Here is a 23,450-nt window from a genome sequence, read left to right on the forward strand (position 1 = left end):
TCGGGATCCACTGGGTCCTGGAAGTCCTCCTTTCCACGAGGACAGAAGTCGGACACCGCTCACTGGAGGAACGCAAACGCCATACAACGAACCAAAGTGACTCGGCCAGTGGAGAGATTGCAGGAACCTAAGGTCAGTTTATGGTCAAACTGACAGGATAGTAGGAATCGTTAGAGTTAATAATTCTGAAGCAAGATAGTAAGGTGAAAACCTGGAGATAGATAGTAGGAAATGAAGCTAATTTCCGAAGAGAAAGCTTGGGTTTCAGGACACAGAAATCTAAAACTGGTGAAACGGTCGCGAGTATAAACACCCAGAAAATACCCACTCCAATTGGGAGCAGAAGCTCGGTATTTGACACGACACCAGGCCCATGGCATTTTTCTCTGAACAAAGGAAAAATACATAAGTAGAATGGTGAAATCAAATAAGTCCTCCGATGAAGGGGTGACCCCCAAGGAGGCAAGTGAGTCAACAACTTGTTGTTATAGTAAAGAAGAGTTGAAGGAAAAAGTATGTTGTGCAAAAGTGGATTATAAAGGGTCAACACAATTTGTACAGAAATGGAAAAATAAATAAGTTTTTTCGGGCGAGGTAGATGATTGCGAGGAATTCGGAAAAGTATTGAGTAAATTGGCAATGAAAGATAAAAAGAAAAGAAAAAAACAATGAACACGGAAAACAATGGTATAAATGGGAGGCCTTCGTTGACCGGGCTAGACAAAAACGGTCTAAGAAAACATCAGAAAAGAGGAAGAAGATGGATGAGGATTTAACAATGGCCACAACAACAGCCACAGCCCCAGCCCAAATTGACCCATTAAATACTACGCCATCATCCTCAATAAAAGGAGGGCTGTATCCAACCTACCTTCATATTCTCAAATAACAGAAGAACAAAATTCATTATCTACTACATCCTGGGGAACAAATCAAACCCCTGTAACATCCCCTAATCAGAATTCAGGAAGTAATTGGAATCCAAACACTTCCTTCAAATTGCAAAATACTTCAACTCCTGGACTTTATCACGCCCGATCCAAAGGTCCAGAGGGGACTGGAAATGCACTATTATTTCATCCTCTCCCCAAATTCAAAATCTGAGTGAATCTGGATATGAAAATGACCAAGTTCAGGCATATCAGATGGTGGAAATGACAAGCCAAGGGGGAGAAGATCCTCTTTTTGTATATCGGTCTTGGACTCCTACTGAATTCAAAGATGTAGCCATATCACTCCCAAAACCACAAGAAAGCCAGAACGATTTTGTAAATGAAATATCAGACATGGTACATAGTCACAGGTTAAATGCAGGAGAATTGTTGAAATTACTCGCATTAACAACTGGCTCTAAATGTGGTGCAGTAATTGGTCCCTTTAATGGGAGACAGGTTGCGGGAGGCTTCATCCCATATGAAGAAGTCTCACTACCTGGGGGTCCCCTTGAACAAATTATGTTAAGATGTGCCCGAACCGATAGGCAGCCCCAACATCCCAAAGAAATAACTAAATGCATTCAAAAAGTCAGATGAGACAACTGATGATTTTTTTCATCGCCTCAAACAGTGTTCAAAACACATGGGAGAATTCCTGAGGGACAATTGGAGTTGTTTAATTCGCATTTGAAACAACATTTGTTGAACCAGGCCCGGCCTGATATTGTCCATTACATTAAAAAACACAATCTGAATTGGCCAACTTGCCAGATTGAGGAAATTTAGAATTATGCACAAAATTTCGAGCTAACTTGAAACCAAGAAAAAGAAGACTTGAGAGTCACGTAACTAACATTTACTACACCGGAAAAAATCAAAACCCAAGAAAAGTCCTCATTATAAAAATGACAAACAAAAAAGGCCATTTGTCATGTCATGTCATCTTCCAAACTGCTTATCCTATATAGGGTCGCGGGGAGTTGCTGGAGCCTATCCCAGCCATCAATGGGCGAAGGCAGACTACACCCCGAACTGGTCGCCAGCCAGTCGCAGGGCACACATAGACACTGTCACTGAGTGGGAATCGATCCCACGCTGCCCGCACACAACTCAGGCGTGTGTACCACTACACTATCAGGGACCTAAAGGCCATTTGATCCCTCCAAATTGACCCCAGAAAAACAACAATGGCTTAAAGAAGGCAGATCTTTTAATTGTGGCGACACAGGTCACATTGCGTGACAATGCAAAAAACATCACAAAGATAGATGCATGCGAATCCAATATGAGGACTCCTCAGATGAGGAACAATGACTAGAAAGGGGAAGTACAGAGGGAGCAGTCATGAATGTGGTAAAGCCCCCTGCCCCCCTGTCCCCTGATCAAAGTGAAGATGAAGGTGATATTTTGGCCGACAGTAACCACATGTTTGACATGGAGGGTTACTTGCTAAGACATCAAACCGTCCCCATGACCAAACCTGAAGTGACATTACTGTTGCAAGGAATCCCAACCGTTTTCCTTGTGGACACAGGCGCTGATATAACGGTCCTAGGGCGCTGGGATCATGACACGGTAAAGCCAGGCAAAGGCAAGGTCTGCATGAAGGGCGCCCATGGCTCAGTACAGCCCTTGCCATTGTCACAAACAGTGACAATAACATCTCTAACAGATCCCGAGAAAAAGGCTTCAGTGGAGGTAGTTTTGCATCCACGCTGCCCACATAATTTGTTAGGGCGAGATGTGCAAACACAACTTGAAATTTACACCATTGTTAACCACAAAGGCCAAATAGAAGCAGGCATGGGAAACAGTAAAAATGATGCTCATTATTTCTGGACCCTTGACCTGCCAGATGATGATGTAACTCGAACCTCCAAATGTCTGATCCAACTGGCAGCAAAAAAGGTGCAACTAGGAGGAAGTATTCAGACAACAAGCAACCTGCATGTGACCAAAAGATTCAAGCTGACCCCAGGGCCGGACCCCGACTACACAAAAGTTTTCCTAGGGCTGGGCCCACAATGTGTTGTCATTGATTATGCATACTGGGAAGATAGAAAGACACAAACGTCAATCCCAAGCTATGTTTGGAAACCCTCCCCCTCCAACCCAAGGTGTGAGGAATCAGAATGCGGCTGGTTTCGAAAGAATATTAATTGGAAAGTTACAACTGGTCCAGCAGTCCACTTTAATCGACAAATTGACATTTATGTTTTGACTACAGAGGAAAAGGCTGTTGAACACCTCCCATCCAAATTATGGAGCACAGGACCATCAGATGTAGGCATAATTAAGGACACTCCACCAGTATTGTCATGTTGGTGACAACAGAATATAGGCCCGTAATAAAACAGTATCCTTTAAAAAAGGATGCAGAAGAAGGAATTCAACCAGTGATTAACGATTTGCGAAAAGCAGGCGTATTGAGGCCATGTCCTGAAAGTCCTTGTAACAGTCCGATATTCCCAGTACGAAAAGCGCAAAGAAACAAATGGCGATTAATACAGGATTTGAGGGCAGTGAACCAAGCCGTTCAGTCAAGGGCACCTAACGTCCCCAACCCACACACGCCGTTAAATACACTTTGACCGAAATCTAAGTGTTTTTCAGTTTTAGATAGATTGAGCAATGTGTTTTGGAGCATTCCAGTGCATCCAGACAGCCAGCATTGGTTTGCTTTTACATTCAAGGGAGAAAAACTAACCTTTACCAGATTGTCCCAAGAATTTTGTGATTCCCCTACTATTTTTTCCAAGGCCATCACACGCTGTCTAGCCTCCTTCATTGCCCCACAGAATAGTCAGGTTCTGTCTTATGTGGAGTATCTTTTGGTGGCTTCCATGTCTAAAGAGCAATGCAAGACTGATACTTTGGCATTGCTCCTTTACCTGTGTGAAAAGGGAAATAAAGTCTCAAAAGACAAAATGCAACTTTGGAAAAAACAAGTGGTGTACCTAGGTCACACTCTCTCTGAGAAAGGGCGCGGCGTCAAACAAAAGGAAGCAGTCGCTAAGGCCCCAAAACCACAGACAAAGAAACAGATGTCATTTTTGGGCTTGTGCAATTATTGCAGGGCATGGATTGCGAATTATTCAGAAATCACCAGGCCGCTGCTAGACATCATCTATGACAAACCTATGGCGATGTAAGACCAAGTAACATGGTCACCGAGTGCTGGCATGACATTCGAGAAAATAAAGCGGGAATTGATAAAGTCATCAGTACTTGCTTTACCAAATTATGACAAACCCTTTGAGCAACCAGTAACAGCGAAGCAAGGTTTTATGACATCAGTGTTGATGCAAAAATATAGAACAAAAATGAGGCCTGTAGCTTATTATTCACAACAACTTGATCCTGTGGCTAGAGCTAATCCTGAGTGTGGCCAAGCAGTGTTGGCCGCACCGTTGGCGGTCGAGGCATCACCGGAAGTAGTGTTGTTCCATCCTTTAACTTTGAAGGTCCCACACGCAGTCTCTGTGCTGCTCTTAGAAACGAAAATGCATTTTTGTCACCAGCACGACACCTACACTGCACCGCGCTTCTCCTATCACAGGGACACATCAATATTGTAAGGTGTGTGTAAACCCAGCGACACTTGTGCCCACACCAGTAGATGGCACGCCACACGACTGTGGTAGCCAAGTCCAAATTTCCACTAAACCGCGACCTGGCTTAACTGACATTCCTCTCCTGACTGGAGAAGTTGTTTTTGTTGACGAATCAGCTACCAAAGGAGAAGACGGCGGCAACAGGTGGGATATGCAGTTACGACACAGACCAAGATTTTATTCCAAGGAACGTTGAAATCAATGTGTTCTGCACAAGCAGCTGGATTATCAGCATTGATCCAAGCATGCAAAATGTTTCAAGGGAAAGATGTAACCATTTGGACCATTTGGGGTTCAATGCATGTGTTCTGTCAACACTGGGCAAACTGAGGGTTCAAAACCACAACAGGAAAAGAAGTTGCCCACAAGGCATCATTTCAACAGCTACTAGAAGCAGTGCAACTGCCTAATAAAATTGCAATTTGCAAATGTGAAGCACATCTGACAGGAAATGACCCAATCACAATTGGCAGAGCGGCTAAGGAAGCAGCCCAGGGGATTTCCCCAGTTGACACAGCATTAGCACATGAACATCTTACAGCAGAAACACACAACACAACACAACACAAGACATTTTGAAATCACGACAAAAACAAGCGCCATATACAGAACAACAACATTGGGAAAACAAGGGGGCCAAACCAGATGACACAGGAATAGGAAAATTGGCCTACGGTAAACCATGGCTACCTAAATCCTTATTTGAGTGGGCAGCAAATTTGACACATGGATTGAGTCATGTGTCAACAGGGGGTATGATATCACAGGTACACCAGCACTATCACACACATTTTGCAGACGTTGTATAATTTGTTTAAAAAACAATGCACAAGGTTATTTGAGGCCACGAAGGGGCGGATTTCCAGATCCACCAGGACCATTTCACACGATACATATGGATTATATTGAATTGAACAAAACACAAGGGAAATGATATTGTCTTGTTATTGTTGATGTGCTTTCAAAATGGGTTGAACTGTTTCCGAGTACCCACAATGATGCAAAAACTGTTGTAAAAGCTTTGTGTGAATGTATAATTCCAACATTTGGTATTCCGTCTGTAATCAGAAGTGACAATGGGACACACTTTGTGAACAAAGCAGTTACCAAGGTGGGTGAACTGTTAAACATTGACTTGAAGCGACATTGTGTGTACCATCCACAGTCAGCAGGACTAGTGGAACGAACCAATGGAACAGTTAAAGCCAGACTCATTAAGACCATGAAAGAAACAAAGAGACAGTGGCCTGATTGCATTCCCATTGTGGCCACAAGAATGAGGATAGTACCTACGGAAGGAAAAACACTGTCCCCATTCGAGATTCTGTATGGGCAACCATATAGACTTCCTGACCCGAGAGCAGCCAGTACCAGGGACTTCTATCCCTGTCCACATGAGGAAGCTGTTTGACCAAAAAGAAATGCATAAGCGCAATGACTTGCCAGTGTGTTCTGCTCCACAGACGTGACAGGTCCAGATTGGAGAAATGGTCTTTCTCAAGGTGCTGAGACGACCCCGTTGGGACAGTGAACGCTGGGATGGCCCCTTCCAGGTGATTGCAGCAAGTCCAACTGCTGTTAAGATCGAAGGGCGTGACGGCTGGATCCACCAGTCGCAGTGTAAGCTCCTTCGGTTCCCTGTTAACGGGCCTAGCGACGCCAGTCCCTCGACGTAGGATCAGCACACAGTGCGCTGACTGCCCACCGTTGAAAGACCACAGTAGGAGAGAGGGTTTTCCGTGCTTGCACACCCCTCTCGGGAAGATGGAGCAGACCACAGGCCGGAGGCTGACCGCAGTCTTGTCAGCTAAGTACATTGTTTGCATCCTCGCAGGATTGTGCCTGGTGGCAGTTGGCACATAACCTCGCGACCAAGGAAGCACCAATACAGAACAATCACCTAGTCGTAGACAGCTGTCTATGTCTATTCTGGAAAACCTACAGCTCCTGACGGACAAAACTGGAACAACGGTTAATGTGACTTCCCTTTCTCAAGAACTTTCCATTACCATACCTATGAACCAATTGCAGTCCCGCCAGACCAGGTTTAGCACAGTCTCAGCGGTTCCAGATATGTCGGTGGGAGATATGAAAGAAAAATATAGTGAAGTGACTCAGATGAGTCAGTGGCAAGATTGTTGGTTCAATCTAATGAGTGCCCATGATGCAGATAATAGAGAATGGATGTCTTGGTCAAACAATATAATTTCGGTTGAAGGTGAATATTGGTCAGAATATCATATATTCTATCATATATTCTATATATATAGAAATCAGGGAGCGTTAAATTGGCACAACAAAATATCCTTTACAATGATGAAGTCCAATGAACCCGCAATAACCTTTGTATTGCAGCCAATGTCGTCCCTGCCTAGCGAGGACAAAGACAACTGTACCATGCTCACGCTATGGGCGTGGAACAGATCCACATGTCCCAATTCAATTGTGTCGTAATTTGCAGCCACCCATCAATAGTGATCAGTCAGAGAAAGAACATCCATAAATTGTCACCCCCCTGTGAGGGGAAACGAAAACACAGGCGCGTGGTGTTAAAACACACTTTAAAGCGAAAGTCAACCCAAGCATATTTTTTTCAAGAATATGTTCCCAGCAGGCCCACTAGTTGAAACACAGCATTATGATTAATTTTGCGTTTGTGGAATATAAGTTAAAGTAGCAAAATGCACTTGTTTTTAGCCATCACTGGGGGTGGCCATTTTGTCTTCTGTCGACTGAAAATGACATAACAACTGCTTATAACAACCAATCACAGCTGACCTGTTCTCTAAATCTGAGCCGTGATTGGTCGTTGTGAGCAGTTGTGATGTCATTTTCAGTCGACAGAAGACAAAATGGCCGCCCCCAGAGATGGCTACAAACGAGTGGATTAATTATTCCACAAGCGCAATATTTATCAGAAAGCCCTGTTTCAACTAGTGGGCTTGCATAAAACATATTCTTGAAAAAAATATGTTTGCGTTGACTTCAACTTTAAGGGGCAAGATATTGAAACCGAGTTAAAAGAAGACACAGGTGTTGGGATCAACGATAACCTCTTCCTTGAACGAGTGGTGGCAGTAGCTAAATCATTAAAGAAAGATTGTGTTGTCCGTATGAAACCACGTGCTGCTCTGCGAGTTGTTGAGGTAGTTCCATCTGAATGTGTTCTCAACATTACCCAGGGTTTGTCAAGTTCCTCTTTTTGTTCAGCATACTCTGCTCATTTTCCTATTGGGCAAGTAGAGACCAAACCGATGCTGTTTCACCCCCCAACTTCCGGGAAATTCACATGTTTTAAACAAGACTGTAGCCGCACTAGGTGCACTGATCATGGCAGTATTGACCCCACCCTGTGCAACACCACTGAGACTTGGCGAAAAGCTCTCACTAAGTTCATTCGACAGTCTCAGTTGTGGTGGTATTGTGGCGGAGGAACATTGTACTTTAGATTATCTCCATATTGGACATGAACGTGTGTTTATGTCACTGGAGTCCAGCAAACAACTTCCTACGTTGTCAATGATGATGTATTGACATTTAACAGTACACCCAGGGCAAAAAGAGATTCAGGCAGCGCTGATTCAAAAATTCAGATTACACAGAACACTCCTGTTTATTTTGATGCAATTGGCCAACCCCCAAATATTGCAGATAAAGATAAATTATTGGATGAAATAAGCGCAGCGTTCACACAGTTGCCATTTATAGGTCATCTTTTGCCTATCACCACGTCCAAGCATACCAAACTAATCAATTATCTGAATCACAAGGTTAACACTTTAACAAATTTCACAGAAGCATTATTTACGCATACAGCTTCACAATTGCATGCAACTTCACTTGTGGCTTTGCAGAATAGACAAGCATTAGACATGATATTGGCGGATAAAGGAGGGCTTTGTCAAATGATTAAAACTGGTGATTGTTGTACCTACATCCCTCTACACACATTGTCTAATGGATCGTTAATAGAAACGCTTACACTGCTTAGAGCTTACAGGGAGAAAACTCAGAATATGAAAGGGGTTGAACCAAACGCCTTTTTGCAATGGCTACAGGGTACATTTGGAAATTGGAAAAGTATAGCTGTTGCTATAGTTGCAGTTATTATCTGTGTTCTATTAATGTCCTGTTTGTGCATCTCTTGTGGTATTCCCCTATGTAAAGTTTGTACTGCCAAGATGGTGGATGCTGTTGAATTGAAAGTTTATTTCTTTGATACTCCTCATGTGACATTTAGTACAACTCACCCACTCAGTTTCCATCTGAGTAGAATGTGCTGTGTAAAGTGTGAAATAGGATGTCTGAAATACAAGACTGTAAGCCCACAAACAGGTGCAATGTGCAGAAAAGAGGAAGTATTACTGGCTTCGCATATCTGTATTTCAAAATGCATGTTGCCTGTACTGAATAAAAGGCGAGCGAAAGGGCACAGAGGCAACGGTCTGGAGCAACCACTTTTTTGCTTCGGCTTAATAACTAGGTTCAATTTTTTTTGTTTTTGTTTTTTTATCTTACCCAGAATCCTGCGTCAGAGCAATCCTGGTGGATTCTTGTGCCTTGTAAATTGTTGTTGTCTAAATTGAAAATTAGTTGCCATGACTACGGTAGTCTTCTACTTGTGTAATTCTGGCAGAAGTTGCTTCTTTGTTTTTGTCGAAAAAGACGATGACGAAGAAGAAACAATGGCAGTCATGGCAACTAATTTTTGTTTTTGCACAACAACAATTTACAAAGCACATTAATCCACCATGATTGTACCCTTTAGCTAAAATGCGACACGGGATTCTGGTTAAGCTAAGCCATTTTAAGATAAAAAGAAAAACTTTAACAAAGTTATTAAGCTGATGTTTCGTCATCGTCGTCCTTATATGGTGCCGGGGCGCAGAGCATGCTTCACTTATAATGGCTTAATAAAGGTGTAAATCAAAAACATGCAATCTTTACTTTGCAGAAATTCAACTATTTCTTACTCCTTGGAACGTACCAAAAGTGAAAAGTGAAGTAACACTATCTCACGCAAGGTCAGTCAACCACAATCAAAGGAGTGTATTTAGCTTTTCTTTAATAATAATAATAATAATAATAATAATAATAATAATAATAATAATAATAAAAAAAAATAATAAAAAAAAAAATAATAATTTTATATAATTAACTTAATTATTTTGCCTCACAGTTCAGAGGTCGTGAGTTCGATCCCGGCTCCGACCTCCCTGTGTGGAGTTTGCATGTTCTCCCCGTGCCAGCGTGGGTTTTCTCCGGGTCCTCCGGTTTCCTCCCACATTCCAAAAACATGCATGGTAAGTTGATTGGATACTCTAAATTGCCCCTAGGTGTGATTGTGAGTGCGGATGTTTGTCTCTGTGTGCCCTGCGATTGGCTGGCAACCAATTCAGGGTGTCCTCCGCCTACTGCCCGAAGACAGCTGGGATGGGCTGCAGCACGCCCCGCGACTCTTGTGAGGATAAGCGGTATCGATAACGGATGGACGGATTTTGCTAATTAATACAAAAGATGGTCCAAGCTCAACAAGCCGTATGTATCAAGAAGATGAGAAGAATATACTGTATAATGGAATGATGCACGCACACTCACATTAGAAGCGTGCCCTAATCGAGTGTCAATTGGAGATGATGTGTTGTTGATCCAGAAGTTAAGCACCAATAACCACGAGAATGAAAAAGAAAAATTAGCAGTTTTCAGTTAATTTCAATTATTTTATGGGGAAAAATGTGAACAATTTGGGAGGCCTATGTGCACGGCCTCTGTGGTTTCATTGTTGAGCTGTTGCATTTATCTATGGTTCTTCAGACGTTCAGAGACAGCAAAGCTATGAGTGTTGATGCTGGGTGTGCTCAACTTACAATGTTGACCCGCAGTGGTTCTGACCCAGGTCGTAGCAGCCTCTTCCTCCTGCAGCTACTGCCTTCAGATCGCAGACGTACTGATGATGATGATGACTGACCCACATCTGTTGGACAGGCATAAGTAAGAACGTAGGGAAAAGATGATCCCATCTGATGAAACAAACATATTGATATATGGAAAATCAAATCGATGTAGTACCTGAATGAGGCAGGAGAAGAGCCAAGGTAGTTATAGTACTGGGGGGCAGAGGTAAGGAGCGGCACCGCTGCAGAGAAGCCTTCAGGGGCGGTTCTAATGGAGACACCCCGGGAGGGCGAGAGAAGGCCTAAAGGGTACTCAGGAGTTAGGACAATTCCTATATTCCCTTCAAGGCTGCTTTGATACATACGCTGGTTGAATGTACTCAACATTTCTACCAAAAATCCTGCCTCTTTGCTTGTGTTCAGTGAATTCAAAGTATTTCCCATCCACCATGCCATGTGTGTTAGTGGTGCATGCCTGGCTGCAAACTGTCAGAACACACAGTCCATCAAGCCAGCCAGGCAGCCTCTAAGGTTCAAATGAACTGACTTTGAGTTAGGTTAACAAGAAGGAGAACTTATGGGAGCAATGAGGCAGAAAATTGGACATAGAGGAAAAATGAGAGAGGGAAGGAGAGGCAACAAAGAGAAAGACAGGAGAGTGAGCGGAAGATGTGAGCTGGTGGAAAAACAGCGTCCAGAAATAAAGGCCTTTCTTTCTAAATGGGGCAGCGCATGCTTGCATTGTTGCAGCTAACGGTGACTAGTGCATAAATACTGGGTTAGGGACAGGCTGACCTTCAGCGTCTGTAGTGAGTTCATTCATGATCGCCTTGTGCTTTATTTATCAGTGAGCTGGTGGAGACTATAAGTGGGACTCAGACCTCTTTTTGCCTGTTTTCAAAGTGTTCATCTAAAAGAAGGGAGATGCATTTACTTTAGGCTGTGCTTAGGGGGGAAATACCGAGAGTACATATAAATATCGATGCCAAATGTAGTGAGAGGATGCACAAATGCCTGTGTGGTAATTTAACATCTTACTCTGTTGTGCAACTCCGTGGACTGCATGGCGCTAGTAACACTGGCTTCAATGACAGAGCAGGGCCTGGGACGAGCAGGCATCCATCTACGCCCCAGTGAGTGTTGCATGGTGGGATTAGATCTGTGCCTCCGTCGGCATAGTGAGCCAAACTCACTAGAATGGTTGTCGAGATCTCGGTCTGGGTTAGGCCTCCACACATCCAATACAGCCGATGCCGGGCGAGGACGAGGGCGCAGCCGCTTCTGAGGTACAGAGGTCTTCTCTGTGTTAGAGTGGAGCAAGGCTGGGCCTGGCAGTCTTACACTGCAGCCTGTCTGGCTTGCAATCTGCTCACACAGCTGCGATTGGCAAAGATTCTCAGAGGCTTGGCCCAGACACAACGTGCAACAATAAATGCTCACAGGACACGACATAAGTACAGCTGAAATTAAACCAGACCCATTACAAGACTGTGCCTTTAAAATACAATGATTTTTTTTTTTGCTTGAAAGTCAGAAATATATTACTTTAATCATGTTTTGAGGATCCGCATCTTATTAGTAATTAACTATGGGCAGGATTAAGGATCAATTAGTCAATGTTATATTTTAATGTACTTTTTAATGATCAATTTACAAGCTAGAAAACATTCAGCAAAGCGTGTTTTACCAACTACACGTCTACAGTTCAGGTCACTGCACCGGTGGTGTAGAGATACACACGACTGACTTTTGTGCAGCCAGCGTGGGATTGATTTCCCACTCAGTGACTGTAGGTGTAAATTTGAGTGTCAGTGCATGGATATGTTTCCCAGTGTGCCTTCAACTAGCAACCAATCAGGGGGAAATCTGCCTTTACACTCACAGTCAGCTGGGAAAGACTCAATCTTATTTGCAACATTAAACAGGATAGGCAATAGAAAATGAATGGCTCCTTAATTGAGTTAAGTATCAATAATTAATGGCATAATTATCCTTCACAGAGTAGACCACAACTACTTCATATGATAAAAAGTAAATAGCACTGATTAAATGATCAGAATTACCCTTATGCAAAAATGAATTGAACAGTTATTTGAGTAGAGATTTTTAAATGTCTTATCGGGTTTAATGCATTATAGATGTTCAAACTGTGCCTAATGTTACAGTGGCTTACAATATTAAATATACAATGCTACTGTCATTTACATAAATGGGCCATGATGGTGGTAATTGAAGAGTTAAGTATTTTTTAAAGTGGTATTTGGTGTCAAAAGTTGGAAAACCACTGATCTAGAAAGTGATTTATCAATATTTATTTTCTTTGCAAAAGAAACACTTAAAAAAAATGATGTCAGGTGTACCTCAATTTGTGACTCATGAGTGGACAGCTCTGGTTTACCTTTTGAGGATGTGGGAAAATGTCATTAAATTAGAATGTTTATATTTTGCACATGCTCCTGTTTCACCAAAGGATAGTGGGGAACAGCAAACACAATATTTGGAATTGCCCTTAAAACAAATCAGACAAGAGAGAACAGATGGGCAAATTCTACTAGGAAGCAATGTTGCTATTTTAGCGGTGCAACAACCACCACAACAACAACATTCACAGCATATGGCATTGCATAACAAACCCTTACGATATTGTGCTGAGTATTGCGATGACATTTCCCATTGGATTTGGGCTACTGTGTCCTGACTCAATGTGTCTGGCAGGGACATGAATAATACCTTCACTAGAGCACAGAAAAGAAGGATTGCCACCATGAAGCATGGACATCACCGTGCTCTAGGGGAGTCACACAGCAAGCTTCATGGGAAAAAAGGGCTGTCGTTGCAACAAGAGGCTGGCAGGGCAAAGGTAGAGCAAACGTCTCTGGTTAGAACTCATCAGCCATCGCAATTACTACCGCCTCTTGCCAACAGATGGTGCTAAAGGATAACGCTACAATAGCTGCCATATTTATGACAGCTCAAGGTTAGTGAATGGAATGCTTTTAGTATTCCCGATATTTATACCACACCTAGGAGGACTGAAATCATGGGGCCATGACAGCTTTGATGCTATTTTTCTACTCTGTTGCTGTTACAGGAAAATGAATGTATCTGGTTAAAATTGTTACATGAACCACATTTTGAACATGGACAGTAATTGCATGCCTCTGGCAGTGTTAATGATTAGGAAAAGTCTGCGTTGGAATGAGGTTATGGCATCACTGTTAAACATAATAACACTGCCTTCCTACACATTTATAGAAATTCCGTTATCGGACATGAATGTTAAATAGAAACATACTTTACTATATGCTATACTACTATTTACACTATAGCTGCATTTAAATAAATAATGTACATTACCTTAAATATCTGCTCTGTGGAATCAGATGATGGTATGCTATTGGTCGTGCTCTCTTTATCATTTATCTGTAATTGAGTATTCACTTCCTGTATCTGCTGTGAGTCAGGTGGAGCATCCTTGGAATCCTCATCATTTCCTGTGTCTTCCTTTACCGTTTCTCCTAGGTGCAGACAGTTTAATGGATTCATTTCATGCTCAGCACGAGTCTCAGTGTTCGTAACTGAGTGAGGAATATGATTCTCTACAATGGTGGACCTGTGGTTTGGTGCCGTGTCTATATGATTGCCTGTACTCTCCGAGCTTTGAAGGCCATTCACGAATTCAGACACTGATTGCCGACAAGCTTTGAAGACCATCTTAGGAGATCCCCCACCTGTCACAGGTGCTGGGACCTCACGGTCAAAGCTACTGGATTTTGAGGATTTAGTGGTCAATGGTGAAGATTGTAAATTCTGACAGTGCAGAAGTCCTTCGCTGTGGAGCTTTAGTGGGACACTGTGAACGTTGTGTACTGTGCACTGAGGCAAGCTATTTGGGGTCTTCCCTTCCTCAGGAGGGGAAAAGGACCGGGTTGTTGTCCGCCATTTTCTGGCTGTTTCAGCTACATTATTGAAAAATTTAAACAGTCCACCAAAATGTCCCTTCATGTCTGGATTTTTTGGAGGCGCTGCTTGGAAGTCTTTGGCATTCTCAAGTTCGACAGAACCATAGTCGGAGTCAATCGTCTTGTCAAGGTAGTGAAGCTCAGAATCAAAGCTCCTCTCTGAATAGACAGGATTTGTCTTTCCCAAAAGAGAGATCCTCCTCAGGTAACTCCACACATCTTTGTGTCGTCTCCCTGCACCTTGGGTGGTACTTTTGCTGGCTTTAGCGCAAGCCTCCTCACAGCCTGCAGCTTTGCTACAGTTAGTTGAATTGATGTGGTTTCTTTTTGAGAAGGAAACTCTTTCTGATGCTTTACAACCATTCTGAACGGTAGTTTCTGGCACCGCACTGGGCTGATGGTCATCCATCGGAGCTGGGAGGTCAATGTCTTCAAAAGAACAGTCAAACTCTGCTGTGTAGCCAGCATATGAATGCCTCTTGCCACGGTGTCTAAGGGTGTCCCTGCTGGATGGCTGTGGAGTGCCAATGTCTCTGCAGAAAGAGTCCTCATCCACCAAAGAGCTGCTAAGCTTGGCACTAGACAATTTCCCAGCCTTTCCTCTGAACACAGAAGGGGATTTCAGTTTCTTAAAGGAGCGAACTTTATCAGCAAATGAGAGTTTAGGGATGGAGGCTTCCCCAAGTAGGATCATGGAGTGGGGTCTTCGCTCCACCTCTGAGACGCCTCTTTTCCGGTTCAAGATCTTCCAAATGCCCCCAGTGGCACGGGGTCGCCGGTTGACCTCCTGTCGGTCCTTGACAGGGGCCTGGAAAGATGGGGCCTGGGTTTCAGTCTGCATCTCTTCAGGCCCTGACCCAGTCTCTTTGATACAAACACTGCTGGTCTCATTCTCCACATCCAGAGAAACATTAAACACTCGGTTGACAAACCCATTAGCGTTGTTACTCTCAGGGGCAGGATTGTCTAGTTGCTCCATCATCTCTCATTCCACGATGTCAGCTATTAGCTCCAATGACCATCATGTCTTGGTCTTCTCTCTCTCATCAATACCTAAAGGAGTTAACAAAAACAGTTTTGTCAACAACCATAATCATCTCCCACTTCCCTCCCCTCGCACTGGAACCGTCTTATTCATTTAAACCGGGAGGCAGTGTTGTCATTGAAACCCTCTAGTCAGCTATAGTCAGCTATGTTAATTGACGCTAGTTGTGACGTCAAATAAACTGCTTCAGAAAACTAATGCCAAGAAAGTGAACTGCAATGGTCAATGTATATGTATCATAATCCATTAATGATGTACTGTATTTGATGTGTGCAAAGCAAGCCCGTGAAATGCTTCAAATCGCTTGTTTTGATGAATGTGGTTACCGATTTAATAATTTAGACAATACTACACATTAGAATTCTAAGCATGAAAAAATATCATCCAGTACACATAAAAATACATTTACAATGTTAAGTATGTTATGATGAATACTTTCATGCAGTTATCATTTCTTCAACACAATTAGTACCCAATTTATGTACACATTTATGTACATTCAAAATAAAAAGCCATTTATGAAAGACCAGTTACTTGTCAGACACTTTGTGACACTGCCCAGATTAATGGTGACACTGGGCGTCCACTTAAAAAACGCAGATTCTTCAACACAGTCACTTCAAACAAGATAGTTCAAGATAAAGTTGTTCGCTTACTTCCCAGTCGTTGGTGAAGATGGCATTGACGCTTGAGTCCTCAAAGTCAACAAAAACTCCGACTTTCATCCAAACGCTAAACTTAAATCCGTCTGTCTGTTAGCGGTTTAGCTGACATGCATGCGACAAGCAGCAGTTCAGTGGCGGGCAGCGACTCCCTTCAAGATCCTTTCCTGCTCGGTTTACACAACAAAACCTCGCCTGCGCGAGTCTGACCGAAGCAACAGTGTGAGTTAAGCCACACACCGGTGAACTATTGGCCTGCGTGCACGCGCGCTGGTTTCAGATCTGTGCATGCGCACACGAGAACGCACATGCACTCACTGCTGGTAAATTCACCTCACCCGCCACTAGACAACTACTTGCACTGTTTTAAAAGACAGTTTTAAAACACAGAGATGACATTGGTGATTTAGTTATTACCGAGTGGTAACCTAGTCGTCTGAATTCATGACTATAAGAATATAGCCTATTAGTGCTTGTGAACAAACGAGCCACTAAGAGCGAATACGTTTTGAGAATTTTGTTGAATGTGCTGCAGTATTTATCAAACGTATTAGACAACCACCCACTACCGCAGCTTCCATCCAGCAGTGAATCGGTCTAATGTGGACTCCAGTTCAGTGCGCTGTCCACGACTCAACTTTTTGAACAGAAACAAGGAATGTCAAACTAAATTCACCTCTTTAATACCGTAATTTGAGCCGACTGCCTAATAAAGGAATCAAGCATAATTTCAAGCAATTAAAATGCAGTAGGCTACTTACTTTCTGTCAAGAATGCATGTTTTGGCCCTAGAATGTACTTTACTGTTCTGAATTTTTGGGGCAAAACAATAAATATGAAAATTCATCCATAACGATAATTGTATTTTCTCATTAATAATATGTTTTTATTTCTACATATTATTGTATGAACAATTACAGAAACAGAAAAAACACAATCCTGGTCACCATGACAAGTGTGGTTAACACCACAGCAAAATTACATTTTCATTTACATAGACTAATATTATTCAAATAATTCCCCTAAAACTCCGGTCACTGATGGTGTAGTGGTACACACGCCTGAGTTGTGTGTGGGCAGCGTGGGATCGGTTCCTGCTCAGTGACTGTGTCTTTGTGTGCCCTGCGACTGGCTGGCGACCAGTTCGGGGTGTAGTCTGCCTTTCGCCCATAGTCACTTGGGATAGGCTCCAGCACCTACCCGCGACCCTGTAGGATAAGCAGTTTGGAAGATGACACATGACACCCTAAAATTACATATTCAAATACAATTCTGTTTTATATAAATGTGTTACATGCAGAGGACTGAGAAAAAATACTAAATACTCTCACTCTGAAATGACCTACTTGTAACATTGACATTAACACAAAACTATTTGTTGTTTAACAAACATAATAACATAAGGTAATGTGTAGTTGTAATGTTAAGTCTATAAAATATTTAATACAAAAACACTAAGAATTCTATAACACAAAATGATTATCCTATATGTGAAATATAAAAACAACAACACTAATCTATAACTAACATTACTCCAGTAAGGAGATACAAATAGTGTATGATCATTTTTTTAATTTTACAATTTTGTAAAAATTGAGAAATAAGTTTGTAAAAATTGAAGTTTTTGGTAAGCTGGCGGCACAGTGGTCGACTGGTTAGCACGTCCGCCTCACAGTTCAGAGGTCGTGGGTTCGATCCCGGCTCCGGCCTCCCTGTGTGGAGTTTGCATGTTCTCCCCGTGCCTGCGTGGGTTTTCTCCGGGCACTCCGGTTTCCTCCCACATTCCAAAAACATGCATGGTAAGTTGATTGGATACTCTAAATTGGCCCTAGGTGTGATTGTGAGTGCGGATGTTTGTCTCTGTGTGCCCTGCGATTGGCTGGCAACCAGTTCAGGGTGTCCCCCGCCTACTGCCCAAAGACAGCTGGGATAGGCTCCAGCACGCCCCGCGACCCTTGTGAGGAGAAGCGGTACAGATAATGGATGGATGGTAAGCTATTGAACATTTTGCACATATGTCCTACCAGAGTTGGCCATTTTACAAAAATGTCCCCGTCCGTTTATTGCCTTTCACTTGCAGCGTGGGTACCCTTCCGCCGTCTTCCTATCCACCATTTTGTCCGGCAAGAACAAATAGTAATCACCTATAGGCTGGTCCGCCTATCATTTTAAACAGCTTCCGTTTGCATTTCCGTCTACAAGCTTCGACCACCTTCCCCTCTCCCCAACACCCGTGAGCGATATTTGAAACGAAAGACAGTGCGAAAATAGACGATGATATAGACTGAAAAAAATGGGCTTTCCCACTATGCTTAATGCATTTATTTATTTTAAGGTTACCGTTTATCGCCTGCAAAATGGGCGTCCATCATAGGCGGATAGACGGACCGGTCCATCACATAGGCGGAATGCCCAGCTCTGTGTCCTACTATTTTATACCGTATATTTGTACAATAAGCATTTTTAACCGCAAACAAAATACTGCATATCTAAGTTAAAACACTTTTTGTATTATTTTCATCTGAAAGACAAAAGTCAATGCTTCTACCATGATTGTCTGTGTGTCTATTTGTGAGACAGATTCACGCTAAAGCGCGTTTGTCAGTGAAAACAAGTAATTGACTGCACTCTGGTCTTACTGGCTGATCCTCCATTGGGATTTGCCTTGAATGTGAAAATCCTCCCATTGAAAGGACACAATGGGGAGAGGGAGCTCAGGGGGTCGGGGAACTAAAGGAATTCACAAAACCTAAACAGCTCCAGAGCTCCATAGCCGATAGAAAGAGGAGATGGTGGAAGAAGGGACCTAAATTTAAACATTTCCTCTCTGTCCTGTTTTGGGCCCATTGTCATTGAATGGCGTTCTCCCTTCTGCACAGGAAGGAGTGGATCTGACATCAATGCTCTCAGGCTGACAATGCCAGGAAGTCTGTCTGACTGTATGTAAATATCTCGATGTGTCCATGCTTCCCTTGCTGCCCATGGAGCCACATTTCGCTCCCTGGTCGTGGAACAGCTATATGTGGTCATATACATGCTATACCCCGCTATGACTCATCCAACAAGAGTCACAAGGAATTACAGCAACATTATCTTCAAATTCTACGGCTAAGCCTTCACTTCTCGTTCTTTACAGTATATTCATTTGTAGTTATGTACTCACGTTTTGTCTATTTTGTCTTTCTGCCCTCAGATTTTCCTCATGACTTTCTTCCATTCCCTCCCTTCCCTCCCTCCACATACGCAGTCACTTCCTCAGGACCCCAAGCCGTCTTCCTGCTGTCCCCTCCCATCACAAGACATTCTGGCCCAAAGTGTGAGGCAGTACTCTGGCTCATGCCCACATGAAACACTTCTGAAATATCTGAAACACACGTAAAATGCAATAAATAACATATATACATGTTATGAAATGAAGTGAGATGTATTTTGTATTTTGAGGCAAAGAGAAGGCGGGTCATAAATCGAGACAAAGATTCAAAATGTATGGACTGTTGGCATGGGCCTGTGACTAAAATGAAAAGTTTTGTTGATGTTTGAGCCGTGTACATTACCGCCAATTGCCTATTTATCCCAAGTGTTGAACACTCTCAACAGTGCTCTTTGAAATGATGTCATTGAGTTCTCATTGTCAGAACAATCAACCTCTTCCTCCTCTTCCTATGACACAGTCCTCACTGGTGGAGATTACGGTACACAAACACTCGCTGAGTTTCAGCCCAGCTGTAATTATTTCACCAGTCTTTGTCAAAGCTGTTGAGTGAAAACAGGCTGCCTTCAAAAAAGTTGGCCGGACTGGGTCAGTGGGGGTGGGTGTATGGCAGTAGGTATGTTGATATCAAATGGGAGGCTTACTAAAGTGTGGGAACTGGGTTCAAGAGGTGTATGTCTTTTTTTAAAACAGCTGCGATCTCCATATTATTTTCAGTACAGGTGTTTGGGAGCACACTTTAAAGCTTCCTGGATTGCTGAGTTGAAGAGGACGAGAGAGAGAAGGTGTCCAAATCCCGTGTGCGTGTATTTAATGCACCTCTTATTCGTTTAAAAGATCTGTGCTGAATGATTAAGCACTAATTATTTACAATAATATGTTCTATGCGCCTTGACTAGTCTAAACATGGCATTCCGATTAATATTGTGCTTGTGGAATATGAGTTAAGCAGCAAAATCCATCCATTTTTAGCCAGCTCGGGGGGGGGGGGGGGGTGTATTTTGTCACTTCTGTTGAATGAAAATTACGTCACAGTTACTCAGGGCTCAGGTAGCAACCAATAAAAGCTCACCTGTTTTCTGAAGCTGAGCCATGATTGGTCGTTATCTGAACCCTGAGCAACTATGATGTCATTTTCTGTCGACAAAAGTGACAAAATGGCCGCCCCCCGAAGATGGCTAAAAATGAGAGGATTTTACTGCTTAACTCATATTCCACAAACGCAATATTAATAAGAATGCTGTGTTTCGACTAGTAGGCCTGCATAGAACATATACATTTAAAGAAAATTTCGGGGTTGACTTCCCTTTAAACTGATCCAGGTAGCAGTTTTCTTTCGTGGTCAAAAAGAGTTTAAATTATCCTAACATTCCAGACATTCCATCTGTGCTGACCTGCGTTCTACCCTGGCCAGACTGCGCATGGCACTATCATTGACACACACACCCCCCCCCCCACACACACACACACACGAACACGAATGCATTCACTGGATTTTCAGTCTCCCACCAATTCACACTTTTCCTTTTTTTCTTTTTCTTTTTTTCTCACTGCATCTACATATGGGACACTTAGTCAGTTTTGTTTATTTCCATAGAGTACAAGACATGCTGTACCAAGTTAACATAAACATCGATAATATTAAAGATGACAACTCTGAAAGTCATAAGTAAAGTGAAGATCTACTAAACAAAATAACATTCCAAAGACAACAACAGGTAAACAAAAAATGTGTATGAACGCATGGGGGGCCTTCAGCTGGGGACTTTTAGCCTTTATCAGGGGGAATCTAAAAACAGGAAGGCGGGTTCCAACAAACAAGGGGAATGGAAGACAACCACAGTTCTACTTCCTGTTTCAGAGCAAGAAAGGAAACAGCAGATTTTTTAGGAATTTAAATCCGAACTCCGTGGTCCTCACTTAAAATGTACTCTTGTTAGTAATTAGCTGTCATGAGTCATTCTTGGTTTCTTTTTTTTGCCTTTTGGTCTGTTTGTCTGTTCTTATGGTTGGTGTTTGTTGACTTTGGATGGTTTTGGACTTGCATATGAGAAGTCAAATGAAAGCATAAACCAGAACCTGTTTATTCTTTATCTGGTGTGCTATCTTTCTGCACAAGCCTTGGGCTGAGCTGTACTTGGCTTTGTTTGTGGGTCAGAGCAAAGAGAGGAAGCCAGCCTGGCACACAAAAAAATGTTTCCGGTCTTTTGAATGCATCCATGCACTTCTTTGGCAAGCAGAGCTTCTCACTGAACCCCGCAAGAGAAAGAGCGAAATCATCCAGCAGATGAGGCTGGGATATTTTCTAAATATTGCAACACCACGTTATACGGCTTAGTAGTGAGAGAGGTGATGGGAGGCCACTAATTTGTGTGTGATTGATAGAACACTGTCGGTCCTCTAAGCGATTGTTTGTTAGGAATGTTTGTCTTCTTTATCTCTGAGATGAATGCTGACCTCTCACCTCTGGATTGTTTCTGTCCTGTTTCTACTTCAGTTGGTAACGCAACATTATTGTAGCAGTAACATATGAGGCTACAATGAGATGTGATTAATTTTATCAAGTCACTATGATGAATGTTGTTCTACGTTTAGGGAGATATAATCCGCTTTTTTATTTTTTTTTATTTGATCACAAATGGAAGCACAGAAGCGGGAAGGGGTATACTATATGTTCTTCTGCAAGCTTACATTGATCCCCTAGCGAGTCGCGACCCTAGCTTTAAATGTGTTATAAGGGAATGGAAATGAGAGAGGTACCAGTTTGCAGTGCATTCACTACATAATTATAAATATCTTGTCTTCAACATATCCTCTAAAGCAGACTTCCTTGCGAAAAAAATAAGTACATGTGGCTCAAATTTGTACACACGCAGCGTCTGGACTGTGAGCTTTGTATATAATGACTCAGACTCCAATGTTTATCCTTCCACATACTCATGTGCAAACTGCACAATTAACACGGCTGGTTTCCTTCCTGTTATGGTGCAAGTTATTGCATAGAAAGGCCTATAGGGGAAGCTTCAGAGTTAAACATGGGAGAAGAGAGACATCTAGAGGTACCATTTGAAACTGTTGCCTTGATTTATTTGTAATCACACTGGGTGGATGTTTTGCCATGACAGAAATGACAGCTATCAAGCAGAGCCTTTGGCATTTTAATGCTTCACAATAACTGTCTGGGGTGCAGTTTGTCTTTCGCACCAATTCAAATTGGTTAGGCTTCAAACCTTGCTGTGACCCTGCAAAGGATGAGTGGTCTAAAAATGTGAGGGTGCAGGTGCTAGGTATCAAAAAATACAATATGTAGTATATACAATACATTTCTAGTGTACATTATATTCTTAATTTATCGTTTTATCTATCTGCTTGTCCATCTGTATCTAACACCGAAGACTAAAAATCTTGGCCTATACAGGTAGTGTAACACAAATGTGTAGTGAAAGCTCCTCACCACATGATAGCGCTCTGGGCCTTCCAAATGAATAATGCTGGTCTGGTTCACAAGACAATTCTTTATTATTACAAATCAGATGCTGTGCACATCTGAGATGTTTTTTTTCCCAGAAGCCACACAATACAGACATACTGTATCCAGGTTTCTGTGGAATTTGCACCGATACACTGGAACTACAAGCTTTAATCTAAAATGATGAAATGATATGGGCCAAATTTGCTGTCAGGATTTTAATTAACTGCTTGAGTAGGTTCTGTTCACTCTTTTATTGAATGATTGGTGAGTAGTAGATGCATGTTTCCAATAAGTTACTGCTCCCAAGCCTAATAAAGGACCATGGCTGGCCACTATACACAACTCGGTGTCTGAATTCTACCGTACATACATGGCACAATGAGGCTTCTGGTTCACATCCCTGTAATGGGTGCAGTTGGATCTGGTACCATATATGGTACCAGGGAAACTCTCTGCTGAGACCCATCTGTGTCATCCAGTGGATCGTGGTTGTGATACTCAAGATGTGAATCACCCCAAGCGTTTTGTCTGTTTTGTGTGTGGACCTTGGGCTGAAAAGTAATTTCACTAAAAAAGTAAAGAAAAAGATCGGGCTTGACTAGCATTAAAGTCATATGCGATAAAAGGCATCGACTGGATTTCCACTGTAAGGTTC

At 42.5% G+C, this 23,450-nt stretch overlaps 1 protein-coding gene across 5 annotated transcripts in view; it reads right to left on the reverse strand.

Moving 5' to 3' along the window:
* The window catches only part of arhgef9a (Cdc42 guanine nucleotide exchange factor (GEF) 9a), a 61,866-nt gene extending 45,508 nt beyond the window's left edge, over positions 1-16,358 (reverse strand). For 2 of the 5 annotated variants that reach the window (XM_086023591.1, XM_086023594.1), the window contains exons 1-5: positions 16,107-16,358; positions 13,801-15,458; positions 11,482-11,820; positions 10,619-10,745; positions 10,417-10,523 (exon numbers count right to left, since the gene is read on the reverse strand). In XM_086023591.1, coding sequence (XP_085879717.1) covers positions 10,417-10,523; positions 10,619-10,745; positions 11,482-11,820; positions 13,801-15,387 — 2,160 coding nt within the window. In that variant the 5' untranslated portion in view covers positions 15,388-15,458; positions 16,107-16,358. The remainder of the gene's footprint in view (positions 1-10,416; positions 10,524-10,618; positions 10,746-11,481; positions 11,821-13,800; positions 15,459-16,106) is intronic. The other 3 variants (XM_086023593.1, XM_086023592.1, XM_086023595.1) reach the window with 3 other exon arrangements.
* Positions 16,359-23,450: the final 7,092 nt, after the last annotated feature.

This window comes from Filicampus tigris, chromosome 2 (assembly GCF_054856515.1).
Source record: "Filicampus tigris isolate MCC_2025a chromosome 2, RoL_Ftig_1.0, whole genome shotgun sequence".
Taxonomy (NCBI): domain Eukaryota; kingdom Metazoa; phylum Chordata; class Actinopteri; order Syngnathiformes; family Syngnathidae; genus Filicampus; species Filicampus tigris.